At 51.5% G+C, this 25,965-nt stretch overlaps 1 protein-coding gene and 1 long non-coding RNA gene across 2 annotated transcripts; one reads left to right on the forward strand and one right to left on the reverse strand.

Annotated features, from left to right (window-relative positions):
- Window positions 1–83: 83 nt before the first annotated feature.
- On the reverse strand, window positions 84–14,973 carry GIGYF1 (GRB10 interacting GYF protein 1). The gene is given in 30 exon segments (XM_055340566.1): window positions 84–2,476; window positions 2,571–2,700; window positions 2,789–2,952; window positions 3,045–3,205; window positions 3,311–3,498; window positions 3,764–3,988; window positions 4,076–4,222; window positions 4,330–4,412; window positions 4,574–4,674; window positions 4,762–4,878; window positions 4,965–5,065; window positions 5,188–5,354; window positions 5,475–5,646; window positions 5,853–5,950; window positions 6,140–6,277; window positions 6,725–6,833; window positions 6,966–7,219; window positions 7,454–7,624; window positions 7,849–7,889; window positions 8,244–8,352; window positions 8,466–8,507; window positions 8,510–8,576; window positions 8,739–8,834; window positions 8,942–9,071; window positions 9,171–9,281; window positions 9,384–9,444; window positions 9,522–9,670; window positions 10,447–10,733; window positions 11,730–11,856; window positions 14,860–14,973. Coding segments are annotated over 25 exon segments (3,099 nt in total). The 5' UTR covers window positions 9,206–9,281; window positions 9,384–9,444; window positions 9,522–9,670; window positions 10,447–10,733; window positions 11,730–11,856; window positions 14,860–14,973; the 3' UTR covers window positions 84–2,423.
- A 332-nt stretch (window positions 14,974–15,305) lies between these two features.
- On the forward strand, window positions 15,306–17,410 carry LOC129520105 (uncharacterized). Its single transcript, XR_008666475.1, has 3 exons — window positions 15,306–15,426; window positions 16,543–16,590; window positions 16,986–17,410. It is a non-coding gene; the product is annotated as an uncharacterized LOC129520105 (long non-coding RNA).
- Window positions 17,411–25,965: the final 8,555 nt, after the last annotated feature.

The raw sequence follows: 25,965 nt of genomic DNA on the forward strand, positions 1-25,965 counted from the left end.
TGTCCCTGGCCACAGCTCTTTAAGTTACTCACGCTTAGCCCCAAAGACCCTTTTCCCCAAGAAAAGACACAGAAGCAGAAGGGGAGAACACACACCAAGTTTTATTGAGGGAAGGTGAATATTTACAGGGGCAGGTAGAAGAGAGGGGAGTCACATAGGGTGGGAGTAGGGGAGATTGTGGGTCCAAGGCAGACAAGGAGTACAGAACAGCCCCTACACCCACCCCAGCCCAGGAAGGGTGGGAGAGCAGCTGGGGCCCAGGAAGACGGGTGGGAAAGGACAGCAATGGGGGTGGAGTCCCTGGGCCCCGGGGGCTCAGGGGCTTGTAAACATTGACCACTCTCAGAAGGGGATGGGGGTGGGAGAGGGCTCCCCCTACACTTCCTCACAGGGTTAAGGCCTCTCCAGGCTCAAGGGCCCCCTAAATTCAAAGTCTCTTTAGCTGGGGGGGAAAGGGAAGGAAGAGACAGGGAAGAGTGTCACCCCCCCTCCCCTGCATTGGCTGCGGCAGGGGTGGGGGTGGGGGCGGTTACATTCAGTCACAACAGTATCCCCCCCACACCTCTACTGCCGCCAAATACTGGCATGAGGAAGGGGGGAGCTGGGGGGCCAGCAGCAGCAAGACATTTCCCCCTGGCCCATCACCCCCTTATTGCTTTAGAGAGAATATTGTCTTTTCACGGACACTAACACTGTTGAAACCAGGGAGAAGCAGGTGGAGGGTGTCCTCCACCCCCGAGGCCAGCTTTATCCCCCAACACTGACCCAGTTGCCACTTTGGTGCAAAACGAAAAAACAAACAAAAAAAATGTGGTCTCTCTGGGGTTGGATGGGAAAGAAAACGGGCCACTCCCCATTTCCCCAGGGCAGGAAGGATAAATACATTCATGGAGGGGAGGCAGTGGCAGAATCCTGCCCTAATACTGCGCTCTGAGCAATGAGGTCGATGGGAGAAGTTAGATGAGAAACCAAAAGATACAACAAACTGCTTAAAAAACAACAAAACAAAAAAGAAAACACAAATGGAGACAAACCCAGGTAAGTGATTGGGAATAAGAAGTTGGTGAGCAACAGAAGGCAGCCTACCCCTGACCCAGGAGAGACGACACTTCTATTCTTGACCCCCCCACACCTTACCCAACATTAAAAATGCATCAGGGGAGCAGAAAGGGGAGAGGCCACTTGCTTCTCTCCCATTTGGTCAATGGAGGGATCAGAGCAGAGCTGGGTGGTCCACATCCCACACAGCTGGCTGCAGGCAGGGAACTCCCTTCTAACAGCCCCCACACTGCAACCTGAAGCCCCATGCTGCCCACTCCCTTGGCCTCCTAGGCCCTCCTCTTGCCCCTTTCACAGGAGAAAACAGTCATGAAGTGGTGCCTCTCTCTCCAGGTCCTGGAGGAACTGCTCCACTCCCACCTCGCGCAGGGTTGAGGCAGAAGGCGCAGCAGGGGCTTGTGGCCCAAAGAATACATTCATGTGGCAAGGCAGGGAGCTGAGGCTTTCAACTTCACACCCAGGCCGTCCCCCCAAATGGCAGCAGTGGGGGAAGCCCCTCACCAGGGCCAGAGCGAAAGTTCTACCACCCTGACAGCCAGATGAGGTTGGCACCGGCAGGCCCTTTCCCCTCTACCCCATCAGCCAGCACAGGATGGCAGCCTAGAGAACTGAGGCAGCCTGGCCCATTTGTGCAACTTTCCCCCAAAGCAGCAAAGCCAAGGGGCTACTTTGGCCCCTACCTCGGACACCTCTGCCACAGTCACAGCAACAAAGGGAGCCGTTCACAGCGGGTCCGGCTGGCGGGGCTGAGGGGGCCTCGCTGTGCAAACTGCTGGCACCCCAGCTTCCAGTTACCCCGAAGGCCCACCTTGCGGGGCAGGGAGGGTAAGTGCAGCCTCGGGGGCCAGGCAGGACAGGTCCATGGGGCCTATGTCCCCACTGCCCCAAAATAACAGTGTGTTTTTTCTTTCAATCTCCTAACCTTTTTTTTTTCTTTTTCTTTTTTCTTAAAAAAAACAAAACCAAACCCCCCCCAAAAAACCAAAAAATCCCCAAAAAACCTGTGGACCTTCCATTGTCACCCTCACTGTCCCTAGAGGGGAAAGGGGTGTTTATAGAGTCTAGCTTTTAACAATTCTGTCTCTCCTAACATTTTTTTCAGGGTAGTTTAAAATGTTTTTTTTTTTTTTTTAAAGAAAAAAAACAAAACAAAGGAAAAAAAAAAAAACCCTTCCCCCCCAATCTGTAAAGTGCCTCGTGGTGGGTGAGTTAAGGTGCATCGTGTGGTTTGTAACAAGTGCTGGGGACCCTGCCCCTGCTTCCTCCTATGCTCCTGGTGGGGAGCCTGCAGGCTGGGGACCCAAGGGTCCAAGCCGCTGTTGCCGCCCCTGGCCTACAGCCCAGAGGCTGGTGGGATGGGCTGGTCAGTAGTCATCCACGCTCTCGATCTCACCAGAAGGTCCGTGCAGGGAGTACCCTGAAGCCGGGGAGAAGCTGGGTTTGAGCTCTCCCTAGGCTCCTGGCCCCTGCTGAGTAAGAAGCCTCCTGCATGGCCACACCCCCAAACTCACCCAAGATGCTAGGATCTGAGTGCAGCATCAGCGCCCGCCTCTTGGCCTTGCTGCCCTCCCCAGGGCCGAGTTTGGTGCTGTGGTTGGTCTGAAAGGCTGTCTGTAGGGAGCCACTGCTCAGCCACGCCTCCTGTGAGGCTCAGAGAGGGAGGCTGGGTCAGCAGGGTACCAGCAGCCTCACCCCACCCACCAGAGGGCCAAGCGGGCAGAAGCCTCACCTGCTGCTGCTGCCGTTGCTGGCTGGCTTTCTGTTTGGCCCTCCGTTCCAGGAACTGTTTGGCAAATTCTTTGGCTTCCAGCGTGTCCCCCAAGCAAGAACGGATATAATCGTGGACGTCGTAGGGGGATTCTACCTCCTTGAGGATCGCTACAGCCATGGGCACTAAAGGGCAGGGCAGGTGTTGGTCAGGGCCCACCTGATGCAGGTCTGGAAGCCCCAGCCCCGCCCGGCCTTCCAGGGTATGTGGCCCATACCATCCAGGCTGCCTGTGGTGCTCAGCGTGTGCAGCATCTGCTCACACCACTGGGTGAAGCCATCCTGGGGCCTGGGGATGCCCTGCAGCAGCTTCAGCAGCTTCTCTTCCTCCTCTGTCTTTTTGCGCACAGGCCGACCTGACAGGTGGCTGTACGAGTCACTGAGTGGGCCAGGGGTCAATCAGAGGCAAGAGATCAGCTGAGGCCTGTCACAACCTTCCACCCCTGCCCGAGCCCGGACGGAGCCTGCAGGGCCTGGCACCCACCTGAGAGAGGGGCTGCTCCGGCTGTTCTTTAGGCCCAGGCTGCGGGCCAGGCTCCCGCCACTCTTGAGGGTGTCCTCCCAGAGCCCCGGGCCGCTGCTGCCGCCCCCACTCTTGTCGGGCCCGCCCCACAGCGGCCCGGCCTCAGATACCCACTGGTTCAGGGGGGCCGAGCCCAGGCCCCCAAGCTGCTATAGATGGCAAAAATCAGAGTGGCCCAAATACAGACACACATGTTCAAAACAGTTAAGTCGGGGGGCTTGTGGAGGCAGCCAAGTGGGGTGAGATGAGGGCCACCCAGAAAAGCAACACTTCAGAATCAGATATGGACCAGCGCTCAAGCTGGAAAGTCGGGGCTCAGCGACTCCTCCCACCCCGGGTCATCCTTGGAACTGACTAGAAGGGATTCTTGAGCTCAAAAACGCCAGTCAGTGGGGGAAGGGCCAGCCTGCTCACCACACGGTGGTTGGGGGCCTGGGCCCGCGATGGCTCCCGGGGTGAGGGCTGCTTGTGCAGCTGCCGCTCGCCCTCCAACTGCAGCTCCAGCAGCGTCTTCATGGAGAGCCCCTGCTTGGCCAGGCCGGCCCACAATGGGGGCGGGGAGCTGGGCGCCGGCGGCACCTGGACAGCAGCTGCCTGCTGCTGCTGCAGCAGCTTCAGCAAGAGCTCCTGCTGCCGCACCTGAACCGGAGTGATGCTGTGAGGGCCCATGGCCTCACCCTGGGGCCCAGGCCTGGTGGGTGAGGGGAGACGCAGCCAGGCACACACCTGCTTGCGCCGGAATAGCTCCTCCTCCTCTTGCCGCCGCTTCTGCTCCTCCTGCTGCTGCTGTTGCTGCCGCCGCTTCTCCTCCCGCCGCTTGCGCTCCTCCTCTTCCCGCTTCGCCCTGAGCTCCACTTCTCTGCGCTCTTGGAACTGGCATAGTCAATGTGCTCAGACGGCAGACCTGGGGGCACCTGGCCTTTCCTGCCTCAGCCCAGCCCTCACTGCCCAAGAAGCCCAGCCCCAGGAAGCCTACTCACTTTGTGTTGCAGCTGGAGTTGTTCTAGAATTGGACCCTGAGTCGAAGAGTTAATTGGTATGTCCCAAAGACTGGCCTCACCGCCTGCAGAAAGCAAAGGCAGCTGCAGGAGGAAGCTTAGGGTATGCTGGGCTGGAGCAGCCACAGACACAAAGCCCCCCACTCACCCGGGGCCTTGGGGGGTGCTGGTGGGCAGGGTCATCGGGGTTCAGAACACGGGGGCAGGGAGCAGGTGGGCCACACACCTGACTGTGATGAGGCTGAGGTATGTATGTCCCAGAGGGGACCTGAATCCGGCACCGACAAGGACCGGTTCATGGTCGGGAGCAGGTTCTGGTCCCCACCTCTGCTGAGCAAAGCAGTAATTCTCAGAACTCTGAGTTTCTCTTGGGTCCAGCATCCCCACCCTGCTGCCCAGAGACCGGGCCCGGACCTGGGAGGTTTGAGAGCTTGGAGCTGCTGCAGGAACGCAGTGAGCTGCTGTTGCTGTGGCGGGCTCAGGTCCCCCAGAGCTGCCTTCTCCCGGAGCGCGCACTGTGGGAGCTGCCGGCTGCAGGAGCAGAGACAGGTATTGGGGCGGAGGCCACGTAGCCTGGGCCTAGCCTGACCACCAAGGCCTTCCAGGCACCCCCATACCTGCCAACCAGCTGCAGAAACTGCTGGTGCTGCAGCTGCTGGTACAAGGCCGCCGCAGCCATCTCCTGCTGCTTCTTCAGCCGCTCCTGGTCCATGTTGCCCTGAGGGAGAGCCAGAGCACTCCTGTGGCTCTGACCTTGTCTCACTCTGCACCTGCCGCTACGATCCACCCATTCAGCTCCCATTTCCCCTCCCCACTCCTCACCAAGGCAGATGTGCTTACCAACAGTGGCGGGGGTGAGGGTCCTGGAGCAAAGGGCACACGACCCCACATCTTGATCACCTCACCCAGTGGCTGGAAGCCCTCATCACAGCCCCGCTTCACAAGCAGTGCCATAGAGAAATAGCCTGCCTGGAACCACTCTGCCATCTCCTGTGTTGTGAAGGGACCTGGACGAAGAAAAGGGGGACCTCAGTTAAAAGCTGTGCCAGAGAAGCCCTGGATGAGAATGGTGTTGTCCCCTCGCCTCCAGTAGCCCCTCCTGCACGGTCCCCACTCCCCACAGGTACCTTGGATCTCGCCCTGAGGGTCCTTGTAGAACCACTTCCGGGCTGCACCGTGGCTAAGGGGGAGGGCAGTGGCAGCTGCTGAGTGGCGCAGGCCCTGGGCCTGCATGGCGGCCGTGAACTGCTCCTCCTCCAGGGAGCTGTCCTGCAGCGAGGCCACCAGCTTCTCTGCCTCCTGAGAGACCAGAGAGGGAAGGCTTAATTGCACAATCAAGGCAGTATCAGGATGGGCTGGGGCTAAGGTCGGAGTGTGGTCAGGAGATCAGGTCACAATGCAGAAGAACAGACGGGGAAAGCAAGGAACTGGGCAGGGACAGATGAACAATGACTTTCTATTCTCCAAAGGGCTGGATCCCTAGAGCCTTCTGAGGTCCCTCACACCTGCTGCAGGTGCTTCAGGCCTTCATCGTCCTCCAGATCTCCAGGTGGGCCAGAGGGTGAGCCCACACCAGGACTCAGAGACACTCCCCTCATATCATCTAGAAGCAAAGAAAAGAAGTGAAATGGGGGGGGGGGGGGGCAGAGAAGAGAATGAGACACTCCCCTGTCCACCCTCATTCCAGAAAAGTAGGCTGTAGTTCTACCCTGCCTCCAAGATTCCTTGGGTACCTCCCTCCTGCAAGAAAGGGGAGCACCCCCCCATGCCCACCTCTCCTCCCCCCAACTACCTTCAGTGGCCGGCAGGTCCTTGTCTGCAGGGTCATCACCTTCCCCATTAGCTCCCCAGAGTGGGCCCAAGGTGGGCAGTGGGGATGGGGAGCTGGACTTCTCCTCCTGAGAGGGCAGTGGGGTCAGTTCCTTCCCTCCTGAAAGAAATGGTTAATTATCAGAATTCAAAACCTGAAAGGCCTTAAAAATTAAGTGGCAGAAATCCCACACTTGTGGCCAGAACCTAGGCCTCTGGGCACTGAATGCACCCAGGTAACTTTGGTCAACTCCAAAAAATCAGCACCACAAACCCCACCTCACAACACTGGACACATCGTCCCTGCCCACAGCATAAACACAATACCAGAGACTTAACACTGCATTCTTGGTTTGCACAGATCATCTTGATCATGCCTTAGTTTGAACTGACACACTGCCTTCTCAGACACAGCCCTGCTGCATTCCTCCCCACACCTGGCAACACCTGCTCTTCTCCTAAATCACCTTCTCCTAAAAACGGGTGCATAACCTGGTGAGGGCCCCTCTGCCTGCCTGGCCTGGCTCAAGGCACTCTCCTTCCTCCCCGCCCCATCCTACAGGCTCACCTGCTTCAGGCGCCCCCTCATCTAGCCCTTCAGAAGGCTCTTCCTCTTCTTCCTCCAGGCCCTGGAAGTCGAGCTCCTGCTCCTCAGGAATAGGCTCCTTGGGACCTTTCTGCACGAGGTTAAGGGACACAGTGGGGACAAAGGGCAGAGGATGAACGGGTATGAACAAGAGGTGGCCCCTGCAGGATAGGTCCCACCACCCTCTAGTGTAGACCTGCTGCCTCCCCCCTTCCTCCCATACCTTGAGAGGCAAGAAGGCCCCAGAGGCATCGAAAGTGCCCATCTCTTCATCCTCATCATCCAGGCACCACTCTGGGAGCCCATCCTTGTCTTCCTCAAAGCCGTCAGGCCCTCGGCACCTCCGGAGGTGAGAGCTGCCTCCCCCACCCCGCCCTTCCTCTTCACCACACCCTCCTCGATCCCCTCGCAAATCAAATTCAAACTTGCGACGCCGGTCCCCATGTTCCCGCCAACCAGCAGAGCGGGGGCCGCCATCTGGGCAGGAAAAGTCAGAGAAGGGAAGTCAGTGTCCCAGTCAAGCCAGCCTTGACCCTTCTGCTGCCCATCAGGACTTCCGCCCACTTGGGGAACCATGGCATTTCCAGGCCTGCCCTCCCACCCACTCCACTCCAGAAAGCTGTTTTCTCTACCCAGCCATGGGCACCCACCCTCACAGGAAGTTCCTGCCACCCACTGCCCTCCACAACACCCATCCGGCCCCAACCTCACCGGGGCTGGCTGAGCGCCAGCGGTCGCCATCTCGCCGGGGTCCTGCCCCAAGTCTCCAACTGCCCTCCTCCTCTTCTTCTTGCTCCTCTCGGAGAGAACGCCAGTTCTCGCTATCTGAGCGGGCATGTTCCTTCCTTGGGCCAGCCCCTCCCTCCTCAAACCCGGATCGTGCTTGAGGATGGGGGAAGATAGAGTGAGAAGAACAGCAGCCACAGTCCCTGGAAGACTCTTACTATAGACCTTGCAGTAGAAGAGACCAGCTCTGGGCCCTCCTGTCCCCACCAACACCTCCCTCAGGAAAACACCCCCCTAGCAGCATCACCCATTTAGTCCCCCTTCCCCCCGCCGCCTCACCCCAATGACCCTCAGGACCTGGTCATTGCTACACTCCGTACCTCCGTCCCTCCTGGCTGACTTCTCGAACCTTCTCTCGCCTCTGCAGAAGGAAAAGGTATTTCAAAGGAGAACAGATTCCCTCCCCCAACCTGTGGCATCTCTGAACACCTTGTCCATTCTGCCCTGAGAAGAGGGGTAAGGGGGAGGTTTTAGGGAAAAGTCAGGCTTGGGAGGGAGCCCAGGGGGGCATGTAGAAATGAAGGTCACAGAGTAAATACCGAGAGATTCAGAAAAAAAAAGGAGAGGGCCACAGGGAGTCACAGGGCAAAGAGGAAGATCTGTGACCAGAGCTCATCTGGTGGGTCTCCTATTGACCTCTAATGACAAAGACCCGAGCCCCCCTCCAAGGACTAAGCCACAAGACTTCTCTGCTCTGCCACTATGCTGCCAGCACCTGTCATCCCAACTCTGGCTACGCTGAATCTCCCGAGGGTTTCGGCCAAAGGCCCCATCGCCTTCTTCAATGCTTCTTTGGTAAAAGCAACTATCACCACGGCCTCGGCCTAGAGAAAGGACAAGATACACATGGGAAACCTGCCTAACCATCTCTTTGCACCCTCAAAACCATAGCCTCGCCCCCCGGCCCACCCCTATAACACACCATCACCCTCTCTACCTCGGCTCCGAGTGCTGCCCCTGCCACGGGAGGTGCCACCTAGGGGGGGCCAGCCCCTTTCCCCATCAGCCTCAGCACAGCCACACTGTTCACTGACAGGGAGAAGTTTCTCTGAGGAGGGAGCCAGGGGTGGGAGTGAGGACCCAGGCACCCACCCCTCCTCACACCCCTGCCTAGAACCACAACCTCCACCACCTGTCTTCCCAGGTTCAGCCCCTCTCTCCCAGGTGAAGACCCAGCGCCCCACCCTGCACTGCCCCGGCCCAGCCCCACCTGCTCCTCCTCAGTCAGAGGCTCCAGAGCCAGAGGCTGCAGTGGCTCCTCCTGTAGCACCGCAGCAAACTCCTTGTCCTGCAGCTCATCAGGCACCTGTCAGTTGGGGCAGGAGAGCCAAGATCTCATGCTCCTGGACCCTCTCCAGTGGCTGAGACCCAACAGGCAACCGGGTCACATACCCTACACCTGCCTACCCCTACCTTGTCCTCCTTGACGTAGAGAGCCAACATCTCTTCTCGCCCATAGCGATAGTCAGCCAGCTTGTATTTGGGCATGGCAGGGGATGGGGGTGGGGAGGCCACACTGCCACCACTGGAAAGGGCCCTCAACCTACAAAAGGGACACAGGGAAAGAAAGAAAAGAGACTGGAGTCTGAGCAATTCTATTCTTTTTGGCTTCTCCAAGCCATCCACAGCATGTCTAACTCACCACTCAGGCCCAAAATTGAGGGTCTCTGCTGCCATTATGGAGCTGGGTGTGTCCTCGAGGTCAGTGGGGCTGAAGGGAGGAGGGGGGACCTGGTGTTCACTCTCCAAAAACCTGTGGAGAAGCAGGAACACTAGGCCTTGGAGACAGCACACCCGGAGAACCACAAGAGATTAAAGTATAGATTCCCACCTAACGAACTCTAAAAGAACTCACCTAAGCCAAGCCACGTGCGACTCACACCATGAGTTAAGCGAACTGTCACAATGAGGAAGATCTGGGGGAGGAGAGGAAACGGCAGCTAGAGCCCCTTCCAGCTTCAGCAGGGGGTACCTCCCTCCACCCTAGACTCACTTGGCAGCCTTGCCCCAGGAAGCAGGTAGGGATGGAACTGGGCTCTCTTCAGGAAGGGGCCTGTGCTGGGAACCAAGGTCCCCAAGCAGCAGGATGATGATCTGACTGCAGTGGTGCCTGAGAAGGGAGCTTCACTTCGGGGAAAGATCCTTACCAAGAGGCACAGAAACAAAGCTGGGGTTAAACCAATGGGCCAGATGGGCTTTCCTACTTCTGGCCCTCCTATGGCCTGCATAACAGGGAGATTCATAGCTGCTGGAAGCTTCTAGTTATCCAGGCAGGGGAACCACAACCCCAGCTCCTCCTCATCTCTGTCCTCTACAGTAGGCCTCAAGAGTAGTTTAATTCCCTCAGCCGAGCTGAGTGAGGCACTGGCAGTGTGGCAGAGAATGCCAAGGACCTCTCCAGACCTCAGTGCCTCCCAGTGTGGTGCAGCATTTGGTAAAGGGCTGGCTGAGGTATGTGGGAATGCTCAAGACAAAGGTAAAACACAAATAAGACAAGCAAACAAAAAACTGACTGAAGCCACAGATATTCTAAAGACAGAAAACATCAGGTATGAAAAGAATTACAAACAAAATCTTGGAGGAAAATTATTTCCCTCCTGAAAAAACTCAGGGCTGCCTGTTTGGTGGCTAGAATCCAGGGATTCAATTTGGGGGTGGAGGAGTCAGAAGGAGAGTGGCGGTGGGGAGGCCCTATTCCAGGCAAAAAGAGAGGGCACACGGAAGGCTGCAAGCAGGTTAAGTCTAGTCAGTGCACCCTGGGGCTGGTTTACCCAACAATAATCAACACCCAGACCCTTTCCATGGATCAGAAAGACTACTAAAAATCAAGAAAGGAACGTTATTATGCCACTGGCCATTCCCTACACCGCAGGAAGTGCCACCCAACAGCACATAAAGTAGGGAAGAGCTCCCCTCACCATATAGTAGAAATGAGGTTGATAGAAGCAGTGGCAGTGGCAGTGACCTGTCCCTCTAAGGAACAGCAGAGGAGACTCTCTGGAGGCAGCTCATCCCTGGCGGTTCCAAGCGAGGACAGATGGGCAAGGTTTCAGGGAGCTGCACAGGGGCTTCCCTCACTGGCTGGTGGGGAAGCTGGACCCGAGTACCTCCACAGTTTCCATCAAGTCCAAGACTCCACAGCTCTGGCAAGAAAGGAGGAGGAGTTTCCACCAGAAGGGCCACGGGAGAGTAGTTCTCACTACAGCTGCACATGGGAAAATGAAATAAAATGCTATGACAAAGATGGGACCCAGTTCCAGGATACCAGCATCCTACCAGGAAATGCAGCTTTGGAGATCATTTAAAGCGGGGTGGACCACCCCTGGCATGAGCATCTCTCCTACAACAGCCCCAACTGGACATTTCTGGTGATGGAACATGTCATGGCACACATGGCCATCAGGAGATACATCTATCGAAAAGCTCTCCCTTTCACTGGATTCAAACACGTCTCCCAGAACAACAGAGTAGGTTCGTTCTTCCCACACTACAACCCCTACTTAATATGGCCAGTGAATCAACTTGAAGATGGTATGTGAAATGAAACAATCCGGTCACAAAGGAAGAAATACAGTAGGATTCCTCTTACCTGAAAGTCCTAGAAGAGTCAATTTTAGAAACATAGAGAGTAGAACAATGGGTGCTAGGGCTGGGGGGAGAGGAGAGTACTCAATGGGTACTGAGCTTCAGCTCAAATGGGGCAAATCTAAAAGTTCTGGAGATGGATGGGGTTAAGGTTGTACAATATGAACATCCTTAACCTCGCAAAATTAGACTCTCAGAAATGGATAAATGGTACATTACTACCATTTGAAAAAAGGGGGCTCCTGGGTAGCTCAGTGGTTGAGTGTCTGCCTTGGGCTCAGGTTGTGATTCCCCGGTTCCGGGATGGAGTTCCACATTGGGCTCCCCGTAGGGAGCCCACTTCTCTCTCTACTTATGTCTCTGCCTCTCTGTGTGTCTCATGAATAAATAAATAAAAATCTTAAAAAAAAAAAAAAGTCTAGGAGAAAGAAATTTAGAAATAGCTACTGTATACCTAAGTCTTCCTCACTCCAACGAAAACACTTCATATTCCTTCTTACCAACCTCAGGAAAGACTGTTCTAAGCTTCCTGAAGTTCATTCCAGAAGCCCCATCTTGAGGGGGGAAGATGGGGGAAGAAGAGCCCTCTGGGTGTGGAAGGCAGAAGACCACTCACCCTCCCTCCCTTCCAGGGAGTGGCAAAGGTGGCTCTCCTTGATGCTCTCTGCTCCTGGCTTTCACCTCTGTGTCCTGGTTGTAAGGAGCAAACTGAGGAGTGGCTCCCAGTGTGAGAAGCAGAGCAACTGCAGAAGTAAGGGAAAGGTAGTCAGGGGAGAGGAAGCAGAGAAGCAGCTGGAAAAAAGTCACAGGAGGACCTGGTCCCAGCAGCTGGTGGCCACTGGCCATTCCCTACACCGCAGGAAGTGCCACCCAACACAACACACACTGCCCCATGGTGCCCACCCTCCACACCCGTGAGTCTTCTCCATGTTTCCTCCAAGTTAATGGTTCTCAATTAAAGGGGGGGGGCTGTGCTCCCCAAGAGACATGTGGCAATATCTGCAGATGGTTTTGGTTGGCATGACTGAAGGGCACTACTGGTGTCTAACAGAGAGCAGAGACGCTGCTACACACTCTACAACACGAAAGGCAGCCTCCCACCGCCCCCCCACCCACAACAAGGAATCAACACTGCCATGGTTGAGGACCCTTCCTTCGTAACATGGGTGCTGATAAAGCCTATTCTGTTTATGGGGAAGAACGAAGACAAAAGAAACCAAGTTTATTCCAATTCAGTCTAGCCTCCGGTGAGCAAGCAAGGAAATTGTTTTCTAATTGTACTGTCCCATGAGAGAAATCTGAACTCTTGCCAGGAGGGAGATCCTTAAGAAGAGATTCAAAAAATTCTGCTAAGTTTCTGTATCACAAACTCTCAAAGTTTGGGTCCCTTTCCAGTAGCAAAGAACCAGGACAGGGAGCAGAGCAGACAGGACTGCGGACAGCACTCTTTCCTGGCTTCTTAATCTTAAGGCTCTCCTCACAGGCTTATTCCTCCAGCTTATCTGCCACCCCATGGCCCTACCTTCAGCATCTGTTTGCCTCATCTCCTAACAGTCTCCCTAGGCCCCTGTCTGCCCGGTCTTCTTTCTCAGGCCTTAACATACCCTCCCTCCCCTGGCACTGGAATTATTGCTACTAAAAGGCTGCCCCCTGCTGGAGTTGAGGGGAGAGGACACACACTGTCCAGGATGCTCACAACAGGCTAGCAGGAACAGGAGCGAAGCCTGTTCTCTGGGGTTCAGAACTCTCAGAAGAAAAATATCCAAAGAATACGCAATCCTAGTACACACTAAGCTAACATTATTTCCTCATTCCATCACCCCTAAAATTAGCCCTATTCCAGAGCAATATGCCTTGGCACAGAAAGGTACCACTATTAACAGAAGTGGAGTCCCAAATTCCCCAACATCTGAGCAACCAGCAACCACCCAGCCCCAAGCCTGTTGGGAGGTGACTCCGCCCTTTCTCTGGATGGAAAGATCCTCCATGCATGGTAGGATAATTCTGAGGCTCAGGAAGGGATGCAAGACCATGTTCCCCCTGCCTCTCTGAGCCATCGTGATAATGTCCTTGGCATGTTTACTGGTTCAGTTCTCAAAGTGCTTTCACACTTTACCTCATTTGATCCCTTCTGCCCACTTGCCCAGTCTTGGGACCCAGCCAGGGAAAACAAGGGAGGATGCAGCTGCCCCCACAGGGGACCCCATGTTCCTGACACACTTATTAGAGACTGGAGAAGGGATGCACAAGCAACAAGAGCCACCCTAAGTACTTGGTAAGTTTTAAGCCCTTTAAAATTTCTCCTTAGAATTTTTAAAATCCTTCACGTAGCAACCTCTTCTCCCTTTCTCTGTTCTCAAGTGGGGCAGCTTTTTCTATCTCTAACCCAACCACAAACAAGGGCAAACTGGGGTCCTTGAATTCCTCAAACCACAACACTAATTTGTCCACTGGCTACAAAAAGCCAGGCCAGAAATCTAGAAACAGAACTCACTTGACTGTAATCACCATATGGGACCGTTTAGGTCCCTGCTCCCCAGGCCACGGCAGCAATGCAAAGTCCACATCTGTCTCATCCCTTCCCAATTACACAGATCTACAACTAGGAAATAAAACTGGAGCTGGGTGAGGGGTGGGTGGCCTGGCACTTCACCGGGAAGACTACAGATGAAGGATCCTGAGAGCAAACTCCCCATCATGAATGGCAAAGGGGATCAGCCTGTTGGTATCCAAGGGGCTTCACATGCAGAGACCATGGGTGGGGAGCCAAGGTGCCACTGGCATGTCAGCTCCAAGGGACAGTGAAGTGGCGTGCAGGCTGAGTTTGGGGTAAGCAGCAAGAAGAAACGAGAGAGAGAGAGACAGACAGACAGACAGACAGACACGGGTGCGTGGAGGAAAGATCTGGCGGACAACTGACTTAGCATCTCCCAGGGCTGGGGCCCAATGAAAGACCAGACCGGGAAGCTTACTAGGAATTCTAACGACTGGGTAAGAAAGAGGGTCTCTTTCAAGTTAACTTGGGGGGAAGAAAAGAAGGCAAAGTGTGAGGGACCGTAGCCAGGAGACTAAGCTGTTAGAAACGGACGAGCAACAGGGAGGAAGGAGACCCCAATGACCAAGCATTAATGTCGCCCGCTGAAAGGAAATTTAGGTGAAGACCCAGCGGAGGTGCTTCGGTTAAGAAAAGCTTCCACGTTGGCCAAAGTCATGGAACGCCTGGACTTTAAGACCCGCAGGGCCCAGCTAATTCTGGTCAAAGCCCGGAGGCTCGTTGGGGGGAGTCTCCGGGGAGCGCCGGGCACTAGGGTCGGGGGGCCGGGGGGCCGGGGGCCGGGCAGGCCTGGCGGAGGATGCGGGTGGACGGGAAGGGGCCGGGCAGGGCTGCCGAGGTGCCAGAGGACGACCGTTAGGAGCGCGGGGGTGGGAAGGAGGCGGGCCGCCCGGGAGGACGGCGTGCCCTTCAGGGAGGGGGCGCCAGGTGCGCGAGGCGAGGGGCGAGGGCGGCCGCCCCCAGGAGGGAGCCGTCCTCCCTCGGGGCCGCGCCGAGGAGGGGCCGGCGGGAGGGCTGACGCACCGGGCGGCGACGGCGGCAGCGGCCTGGGCAGAGAGGCGGGAGGGTCCGTGCTGGCGGCCCGCGCGCTCGCTCTGACTCTCGCAGGCTCCGCGCGGCCGCCTCAGCGTCGGGGGCGGGCCTGCCCCGGCCCGGCGGCGGGCTGGGGTCCGCGGGGCCGCCGAGCGCTTACCGCGGCGGGCGGGCGGCGCGAGGCTCCGGTCCCGGGGCGTTGGCGGCGCGCGACGGGCCAGGGGGCGGCGGCGGCGGCGGCGGCGACGACGACGGCGGCGGCGGCGGGGGAGGGGGCGCTGGCGCTCCCGCGGCGGCCGCTCCTCTCTGTTTGTGTTTGTAGCAAGATGGCTGCCCGCCTCGCACCACGTGACGCGGACGCGGGGCCGCCCCCTCCGCCGCCGCGGCCGCCTCTGCAGCCGCCGCCGCCGCTCCCTCCGTAGCCCCGGTCCCCGGCGACCCGCACGGCCTAGCGCCCGCCCCGCCTGCCCAGTGGGGAGCCCGGGCGCCCGCCGCCCCCGAAATTACCCCCCGGCACGTGACCCGAGGCCTGGCTCGTCACGTGACGCAGGGCCTGCAGCGGGCCGGGGTGGGGGGTGGGGTCCCCGGGGCACTCCTCGGCTGCCCCCCGGCTGCTCCCGGCACGTGACGCGCGACCGTCGCGACGGAGGCCGCCGCAGGTGGCATCGCAGGGCTCGCCTCTCCAGTCGGTTTCCTCCAGGAAGCCCACCTGGATTACGATCCAGAGGTGTGTTAATTAGAAGTCCTAGGATATAGAAAATAAGTGAGGAACTAATGATTTGGAAAGTGTCCGAAGCAGCACTGGCTGATGAGACCCAGAGTTTCCATCTGGCTCCGCCACTGACTACTAGCTTCTAGACCCCGGGGGCAAAGCATTTGATGCGGCCTCAGTTGCACTTTTAGGTCAGGTGTTACGCTGTTCTCCGCCCCACCCCCGACCTCCACCCCACTCCATTCCCGGAGTGCTGGAAGAATTAAAATAGGTGAATGTGAAAGACGGTGAAGAGAGAAATTATTATGCAAATATGAGAAGTAGATTGACACCTCCTTTGTTTAAAAAAGGGGTTTTCAAGAAAGATTTTTCCAAGTCCCTGAACTTTTTAGGGTGAAAGGTTTTTTGTTTGGTTTGGTTTTTTATCCCCTGTGTATTTTCACCTTTTTGGCAGGGTTGGGGGGCTGATTATTCTGAATGTATACTGTACTTTCCGGCTTCCGACAACAGCTGTTAGCAAACACAGTGTAATCCTCAGGACGGAGAAAGGTAAAGTGGGACTTAGGACTTGAGTGTCTTGTGTCGTGCCAGAATGGAGCGCAGACCTCAGGAGCTACCAGAAGGCCCTTTGTTCCCGCACCAGTGTTCCCCAGGCTTCTCTGTCCTAGCAGTTTTAGTTATCTGTTTTTTTTTTTCCAGTTCCCTTCACTTTCATGCAGTCAGGATTTCTTAGTGCTGTTAGTCTCCCCCGCTTGCTGCGAGGCTGGAAAATAGCAATTGTTTAAAGCAAGGGCTCCCGTGCAGATTTCATTCATTACTGCCTGTGGCCTTGGAAATAATCTGTTCCGTCTCTGGATTGTCTGGTAAAGCATTTAACACACTGTTTGGCACAGGGCAAGTACTCCACAAATGTTAGCTGACGGGGGGGGGGGGGGGGGGGGGGGGGGGGGGGCGGCGGCGCGCTTCTGGTTTTACAGGAGAGAGGATATTCAGTTTTGAACACTGTATAAAAATGTATCGACAGAATCCAGGCTTGGGTGAGGATTCTTCACCTAAAGCTTATAAGCTTATGACAGTTTTTTTGTTACAAACTGTTGTTGCTTTTTTTTTTTTTTTTTTTTACTTTTCTAGATTGTGTCCTGGGTGATGGAAGTTCCCAGAAGCCAAATCTCTGAATGAGTAAGGTTTTAGCATGTCTCGATTGTTAATTTAGCAAATATGAGATCGCACATTTTTGGTATAGGAGAAGGAGAGGGGGAAATGTCTGTGGAATGCCATGTGTAGGGAGGGAATCGTGGGGCCCTGTGCTAAGCTGGAAGGAAGGCACTTGGGTAGGTTTAGGAAGAGTGGGAGTCAGCTATACAATAGTCACATTCCTGGCTAATGGGAAAAGAGCACCTGGATTCCTACTTGGGTGAGAAGGGAAGCGAAACTTCAGCTGAGGGCTCTGAATGCCAACATGAAAATGTGTTTGATCTGAGAGTAGCACCCACTAGATGCTGTCTGGCAAGGAGCACATGCTGGACTCCAGGGTACAGGGTTGGAGCGATCACCAAGGGTTCCTTGTGTTTCAGCTTGTGACCCTGGCCCAGTAATCTCCTCCAACTGTAGAGCTGGGGAAAATGTTGCTGCTGCTCCTGTTGCTGAAGACACTGTGGAATTTGAATCTGTGAAGTGTACCTCTTTGAGAAAGAATATTGAAATCAGAACCGTGCATCTCCCATATGGAATGAAAAAGAATTATGAAAAAAAGACTCAGACCTAAAATATTTTTGTTTATTCCGGTGCTATGCTGTTAAATGTCTTGGTCTGTGTTTTAAATTGTTGGGCATTTTGGGGTTGGATGGCTCAGTGGTTGAGCGTCTGCCTTTGGCTCAGGTCATGATCCTGGGGTCCTGGGATCAAGTCCCCATCAGGCTCTCTGCAGGGAGCCTGCTTCTAACTTCTGCCTATGTCTCTTCCTCTCTGTGTCTCTTATGAATAAATAAATAAAATCTTCAAAAAAAAAAAAGGTGGACTTTTGGGCACCTGGGTGGCTCAGTGGTTGTCTGCCTTTGACTTAGGTCATGATCCCAGGGTCGTGAGATACAGTCCCACATCAGGTTCCCTGCAGGAAGCCTGCTTCTCCCTCTGCCTAAGTCTGACTCTCCTTCTTTGTCTCTCATCAATAAATAAATAATATCTTTTAAAAAATAAAAATAAATTGGCGGGTTTTTGAACTGAAGAGAAAGGTTTGGTTAGGTGATTAATCAAAATGAAAGGGAGGTCTGAAGTCTAAACAGCCAAGCACTGCCTTTTTTTCCTAATGGCAGATTCCTCTCTAGTGTTTGCCTAAAACAAAATGCAAAAAGATAAGTACCATCTTATTGTCAAATCAGTTTGTTACAGTGCCTGGCTTCACTCACCTAAATCACGAACCGTTCTACATTATTTGGATGTCAACATTTAGAAAACATTCTTCAGATCTCATGAAAAGACACACTTCTTGAGTAATAGAGTGATAGTTCGTTTTTGGTTTTTTTTAAATAGTTTAACATTTTTTTTTTTAGGAACACCTGGGTGGCTCAATGGTTGAGTTGTCTGCCTTTGGCTCAGATCATGAATCTGGGGTCCTGGGATCTAGTCCCACATCAGGCTCCCCTCAGGGAGCCTGCTTCTCTCTCATGTATAAATAAGTAAAATCTTAAAAAAAAAATAATTAAAAATAATAATTAAAAAAATAATAATTAAAAATAATCAAAAAATTTTTAAATATTTATTTGAGACAGAGAACACGAGAGGGGGGAGGAGGGGCAGAGGGAGAGGAAGAGGGAGAAGCAGACTCCTCACTCAACAGGGAGCCCTGAGGCTGGATCCCAGGACCCCAGTATCATGACCTGAGCCAAAAGCAGACAGCTTAACCAACTGAGCCACCCAGGCATCCCTGGAGAGACAGTTCATAAACTGTTTATTCTTAATTATCACACAAAATGGGCCTCAAAATGAATTTATTGCATTCAGAATTACTTTCTGCCACCAGCTCAGTTTTCCCGTCTACCAAATGTACAGCTTGTCGGGTTATCAGTGACCAGCACGTTCCTGAATCCAGTGATCCACTATCTTATGTGACCTATCAGCTGCATATGACACAGCTGGTCACTCCCTCCTCCAGGAAATGCTTTCTTCACCTAGTTTCCAGGACACCATACTCACTGGGTTTTCCTCTTACCTCACCAGCTACTCCTGAGTCTTTTGCAGGTTCCTCCTTTCTTCCTGCACTCACAGGGCTTGGGCCTTCCAAACCTCTCTGTTGTAACAGGAGGGACTGCACAGTGTATGAGCCCTACTGCTAAACATTCCTAGCTCAGGTTAGCCACTGCTTCCTTTGGAAAACCTTAGATCTCCCAAGGTCATATTGGCTATTCCTCCATGGGACTCCACCAAATCCTGTACATGCTCCCCATTTAGCACAGGTCACTATTTTGCTCATCTCATTTGCCTTCCACACAAAACTGTGAGCTGTTTAGCATGATATTCTGTGATGTAACTAGTATTCCAACAGCCTACCAAGTCTTCTTGATCCGCCTTTTATTGCTGAGAACTTTTCCGTAATATGGATGTGCCATTATGTTTAACTGTTCACCCACTGAAAGACACCTGGGGTGTTTCCACTTTGGAGCTAGTACAAATAAAACTGCTGTAGGAAAACAACAACAACAAAAACCAAAACTGCTGTAGACATTTGTGAATGGGTTTTATTTTATTTTATTTTTTTTTAATATTTTTTTTAATTTTTCTTTATTTTTATTTATGATACGCACACAGTGAGAGAGAGAGAGAGAGGCAGAGACACAGGTAGAGGGAGAAGCAGGCTCCATGCACCGGGAGCCCGACGTGGGATTCGATCCCGGGTCGTCAGGATGGCATCCTGGGCCAAAGGCAGGCGCCAAACCACTGCGCCACCCAGGGATCCCTGTGAATGGGTTTTAAAATACCTTTGAGTGCTCTTGCTGGGTCATAGGCTGACTGTATGTGTGCTTAATTTAATTTAATTTTTTTTAAAGATTTTATTTATTTACTCATGAGAGAGACACACACAGAGAGAGAGAGGCGGAGACACAGGCAGAGGGAGAAACAGGCTCCACACAGGGAGCCTGATGTGGGACTCAATCCCCGGTCTCCAGGATCACACCCTGGGCTGAAGGCAGCGCTAAACCGCTGAACCACTGGGGCTGCCGTGTGTGGTTAATTTTAGAAGAAATTGCCAAACTATTTTCCAGAGTGGCTAGACCATTTAACATTCCCACAAGTAGTGTGTGATACATCAGTTTCCCTGCATTCTCATCAATACTTGGTAGTGTGAAGACTTTTTCTTGCAGACATTCTAATAGGCGTGTAATGGTACCTGACCATAGTTTTAATTTGGGTTTCCTTAATAACAACATTGAATATCTCATATGCCGTCCTTATACTCTCTTTGCCAAAGTCTTTGTTCAAGACTTTTGCCCATTTTCTAATCAGGTTATTTTTTTTAACTCTTGAGTTTAGAGAGTTCTATTCTGGATACAAGTCTTTTGTCTGGTAAGTAATTTGCAAATATTTTTTTCCCAGTCTATGGCTTCCCTTTTCATTATATGAATGTACTCTTTTGCAGAGTGAAAGTTTTTTATTTCCCCTTTTTTGCCACATTATGAGATATAATTGATAAAATATCATTTTTTTCTTTTTTTAAAAAAGATTTTATCTATTTTTTAATGTCTATTTATTCATAAGAGACAGAGAGAAGCAGAGACATAGGCAGAGGGAGAAGCTGGCTCCCTGCGGGGAGCCCAATGCAGGACTCATCCCAGGACCCAAGATCAGGACCTGAGCCTGACAGTGAGCCAAAGGCAGACACTCAATGACTGAGCCACCCAGGTGCCCCTCAAATTTTTTCTTTAATAGTTTGTGCTTTTGGAGTTGTGTCTAAGAATTCTTCCCCTGACCCTATGTTCATGTTCATGAAGATTTTTTTCCTAAATTTTCATCTAAAAGTTTTATGATTCTACATTTTTATTTAGATCTACCATCCATTTTGTGTTAAGTTTTTGTATAGGGCTAAAGTTCGATTCTTGTATTTATCCAGTAGTCTCAGAACCACTTGCTGAAAAGACTTACTCTTTCCCTCTTTCAACTGCTTTTGTACCTTTGTCTGGCTGTATTTGTGCAAATCTATTTTGGGTTCTCTATTCCATCTTATTGATTTGTGTGTTTATCCTTTGGCAGATACCACACTGTCTGGATATTGTGTCTATGTAGTAGTAAGTCTTTTTTTTTTAATTTTTTTTGTTTTATTTATTTATGATAGGCACACAGTGAGAGAAAGAGAGGCAGAGACACAGGCAGAGGGAGAAGCAGGCTCCATACACCGGGAGCCCGACGTGGGATTCGATCCCGGGTCCCCAGGATCGCGCCCTGGGCCAAAGGCAGGCGCTAAACCGCTGCGCCACCCAGGGATCCCGTAGTAGTAAGTCTTAAAGTCAGGTAGCACAGTTCCAACTTTTTCAAAATTTCCCTTGCCCTAAAAAAAAAAAAATTTCCCTTGCCCTTCCATATCAACTTTACAATAAAGTTGTCTACACCTACAGAAATTCTTGCTGGGATTTTCATAGGAATTGCCTTAAACCCAGAGTTCAGTTCGGAGACAATTGGTATCTTTACTATGTTCAGTCTTCAATACATGGACCTCTCTTCTTTAATTTAGATTTGAGTTCTTCATCAGGATTTTGTAGGTTTTTTTGTTTTGTTTTGTTTAGGATTTTATTTATTTATTCCTGAGGGACACAGAGAGAGGCAGAGACCTAGGCAGAGGGAGAAGCAGGCTCCCTGCGGGAAGCCTGATGCAAGACTGATCCCAGGAACCCGGGATCATGACCTGAGCCAAAGGCAGATGCTCAACCACTGAGCCACCCAGGTGCCCCAGGATTTTGTAGGTTTTTTTTTTAAATATTATTTATTTATCCATGAGAGACACAGAGAGAGGCAGAGACACAGGCAGAGGGAGAAGCAGGCTCCATGCAGGGACTCGATCCCGGGACTCCAGGATCACACCCTGGGCTGAAGGCAGGCGCTAAACCACTGAGCCACCCAGGAATCCCCGGATTTTGTAGTTTTCAACGTATAGATTCTATACATGTTTTGTCAGACTTAGACTTAATACTTCTCCCTCCTACCCTCCTCCCCCCCCATTCCCCCCCATTATAAATGGCATTGTATTTTAAATTTCAGTTTCGAATTGTTGTCAGTATCTATACATGGTTGATTTTTGTATGTTAATCCTGTATCTTGCTAAACCTGCTAAATTCATTTATTAATTATATGAGTTCTTTGTAGATTCCTCAAAACTTTTTATGTATACAGTCATGCCATCAGCAAATAGAGACTGTTTTTATTTCTTCCTTTCCAGTCTTTTCTTTGCCTTATTGTATTGGCTAGAACTTTACCAATTGGAGTGGTGATAGATGACATCCTTGCCTTATTACCTGATTTTAAGAAAAAGGTTTCTAGTCTTACAGCATTAAGTATGATTGTAGCTGTAGGGTTTCTGTTAAAGATGCTCTTTAACAGGTTGAGGAAGTTCCTTCTACTCTTTGCTGAAAGTCTTTCTCATAAATGGATACTAAATGTTGAATATTTTTTTTTCTGTATTGATTGGTATCATATACATTGTCTTGCTTAGCTTGTTCATATGATAAATGAAAGTGTTTTTCATATATTGAACCAGTCCGAATCTTTTTTGGTTTTTTAAATTTTATTTATTCATGAGAGACACAGAGAGAGGCAGAGACATAGGCAGAGGGAAGGGCAGGTCCCATGCAGGGAGCCCCATGTGGAATTCGAACCCAGGACCGCAGGATCATGCCCTGAGCCAAAGGCAGATGCTCAACTGCTGAGCCACCCAGGCATCCTAGCCTGGATCTTTGGAATAAACTCTACTTGGTCATTGTTCATAATTCTTTTTAAATACTGCTGGATTCAGTTTCCAAGATTCTTATAGAGGATTTTTGCATCTTTGTTCATGAGAAATATTGGTCTGTAGTTTTCTTTTATATAACCTTTGTCTGGCTTTGGTCTTATAAAATCATTTAGGAAATGTTCCTTCCTCTTCTTCTTTTTTTTTTTTTTTCTGTTCCTTCCTCTTCTATAGAGAAGAGATTGTGTAGAATTTGTGTGGAGTTTTGTTTTTTGTTTTTTCTTATAATTCACCAGTGAAATCATGTGAACCTAGATATTTTTCTAAAGATTTTTAAAAACTAGGACTGTAATTACTTTAATAGTTACAGGACTATTCAGATGATCTATTTCATCTCAGGTAAGTTTTGTAGATTGTGGTTATCTAGGAAATCGGTCCATTTCATCTAGGTTACTAAATTTGTGTATATAGAATTTGTACAGGCATATTTTTATTGCACTTTAAAGATACTGCATTTTTCACAAATTGGAGGTTTGTGGCAACCCTGTTTTTTTTTTTAATTTTTATTAATTTATGATAGTCACAGAGAGAGAGAGAGAGGCAGAGACACAGGCAGAGGGAGAAGCAGGCTCCATGCACCAGGAGCCCGACGTGGGATTCGATCCTGGGTCTCCAGGATCGCGCCCCGGGCCAAAGGCAGGCGCCAAAACGCTGCGCCACCCAGGGATCCCGCAACCCTGTCTGTTAACACCACTTTTCCAACAGCATTTGCTTACTTCTGTGTCTGTGTGTCATTTTGGTTAATTCTCTTGAAATTTCAAACTTCTTGTATTTGTTATGGTGTTCAGTGAGTACAACTCACTGAAAGCTCAGACGATGGTTAGCATTTTTCAGCAATTAAGTATTTTTAGATTAAGATATATACTTTCTTTAGATATAATGCCATTGCAAACTTAAAAGACTACAGTGTGGTGTAAACATAAATTTTATATATACAGAGAAACCAGAAATATTTGACTCACTTTATTGTTTGTTTTTTAAAGATTTTATGTTTTTATTCATGAGAGACAGAGAGAGAGAGAGAGAGGCCCAGACACAGGCAGAGGGAGAAACAGGCTCCACACAGGATGCCTGACATGGGACTCAATTCCGGGACCCCAGGATCACACCCTGGACTGAACGCGCCGCTAAACCACTGAGCCACCTGGGATGCCCCTATTGTTTGTTGTTGTTTTTAAGATTTTATTTATTTATTCATGAGAGATACAGAGAGGCAGAGACATAGGCAGAGGGAGAAGCAGGCTTCATGCAGGAAGCCTGATGTGGGACTCGATCCTCAGACTCCAGGATCATGACTTGAGCCAAAGGCAGACACTCAACCACTCAGGCATCTCTGACTCACTTTATTGTAATATTCACTTTATTGCAGTCATCTGGAACTCAACCCACAAAATCTCCAAGCCATGCCTGTATTATTCTCTAAGTATCCTTTGCATAGGAGGATCTTTAGTGCTATCCCCACTTTTGGTTCTGGTAATCATAATTTGAGTCTTTTTTTTTTTAAGATTTTATTTATTTGTTCATGAGAGACACAGAGAGAGGCAGAAATATAGAGGGAGAAGCAGGCTCCCTATGGGGAGCCCGATGAGGGATGATCCTAGACTCCGGGATTGCTACCTGAGCCAAAGGCAGACTCCGGATCAGAGGATAGAGTATACGGCTCAACCACTGAGCCAGCTAGGTGCCCCGAGTCTTCCTTTTTTTTAAGATTTTATTTTTAAGTAATCTCTACACCCAACGTGGGGCTTGAACTTACAACCCCCATAATTAAGAGCTGCATACTCTACTGACTGAGCCAGCCAGACACTGCACGTTTTCCTTCTCTTGTTCTTGCTTTGCAGTCTTGTTAGATACATACCAACTTTACTGATCTTTTCAAACAACCAGCTTCTATATTGAGTTTCTCTATTGTTTTTGTGTTCGGTTTTATTGATTTTTGTTCTTTATTATTCCCTCACTTCTCTTCCCTTTGACTTTATTTGGTTCTTCATTTTCTAGTTCCTTGAGGTGGAAGCTTAGATTATGTTTCTATTAAAACTTTCAGGGGCACCTGGTTGGCTCAGCCAGTTAAGAGTCTGGGTGGCTCAGCGGTTTAATGCCTGCCTTTGGCCCAGAGCATGATCCTGGAGTCCCAGGATCGAGTCCCACATCGGGCTTCCTGCATGGAGCCTGCTTCTCCCTCTGCCTATGTCTCTGCCTCTTTACCTCTCTGTGTCTCTCATGAATAAATAAATAAAAATCTTAAAAAAAAAAGTCTACCTTTGGCTCAGGTCATGCTCTCAGGATCCTGGGATTGCCCCACTTCCTGCTCCCCACTCTGCCAGGGCCTTCTCCCTCTCCCTGCCGCTCCTCCTGCTTGTGCTCTCTCATTCTGTCAAATAAACACTGTAAAGAAAAACAAATTTAAAAACTATCGTTCAGTGTCCCCAGAATACTCACTGGTTCTCTGAAAAACTGTTTACCCATCAACTCAACTTAAATGTCACTTTTGAGGCAAAATAGGGTTGTAGCCAGCCTTTCCTCCTCACCCCCACATAAACCCCCAAACTTGGTATTAATGAAATAATCTGAAACTAAAAGAACAACAGGATTTAAATGGTGCTGGTAGAGAAGTTCTCAGGAACCTGATCCCCCCTCCAACCTCCAGTCAAACAGGGTCATAACAATGCCAATTCACATGTGTAGGCTTACAGTTTACAAAATTATATTGGGTTTCACAGTTGCAAAACAGGAATTATCATCCCCATCTGACTGTTGGGGAAACTCAAGTAGAGTAGTCCTAGGTTCCCAATGCAGGTCTAACTCATTTTTGAAGGGAAGTCTCCAAAAGCTGCACCAAGCTGGTCACAAGAAACCCCTCCTTATTGGCCGAGGAGCCACGAACCCCCCAGGCACCGCCCCATCCTGCCCGCCAGGGGGCGCACATCCTCGCTGGCGAGGAGAGGGGCAGAGGCCGATGAACTCCCTGGTAGGTAGAGGCTGAAGCGTGAGGGTGGATCAGCGTGCTCTGAGGGAACCCTGAAGACTGGGCCTACGGCTTAAAGTATGGGTCCCCAAGAGCCGACCTGGCGGTTAGCCCTTGCAAGAGATGGGGAGAGGGCGGGTCCCTGTGACCTACAGGGGAGTCCCAAGGCGGCGTCTTTTGCCGAGGGCGCGGCCCCACCGCTCAATTCCCCACTCCATCTCTGGGCAGCGGGGGCCCAGGGCGGGAGATCGGCTCTGCCACGCCTCCTCTGACCAGAGGAATTGCGATGGACGCGGGAGTCCACACTTGCCTTCAGGTCCCTTCACCTTCTCTTGAACGCTCAGCCCTCCCCGCCATCTTTGTAAGCCCCTACCCCAAGTCCTCCACGCCCCTACAATAGTCTCTCTTCCTTCCTCCCTTTCAGGACCCCTCCCGTGAGCCAGTAGCTTGGACTGGCCTAGAGAGGCTGGCCCTCCCCAGTTTTGACTTAGTGTATGCCTCCTGCCTCCGCGCCCCGCCTGCGTGGCGTACACGTGGTAAAGGAGGTCTTCCAGCGCTCTCGCGTTACTTAAACACATTCCCGCGGTCGCGCGCGCGC

This window comes from Nyctereutes procyonoides, unplaced genomic scaffold, assembly GCF_905146905.1.
Source record: "Nyctereutes procyonoides isolate TBG_1078 unplaced genomic scaffold, NYPRO_anot_genome, whole genome shotgun sequence".
NCBI classification, from domain to species: Eukaryota; Metazoa; Chordata; class Mammalia; order Carnivora; family Canidae; genus Nyctereutes; species Nyctereutes procyonoides.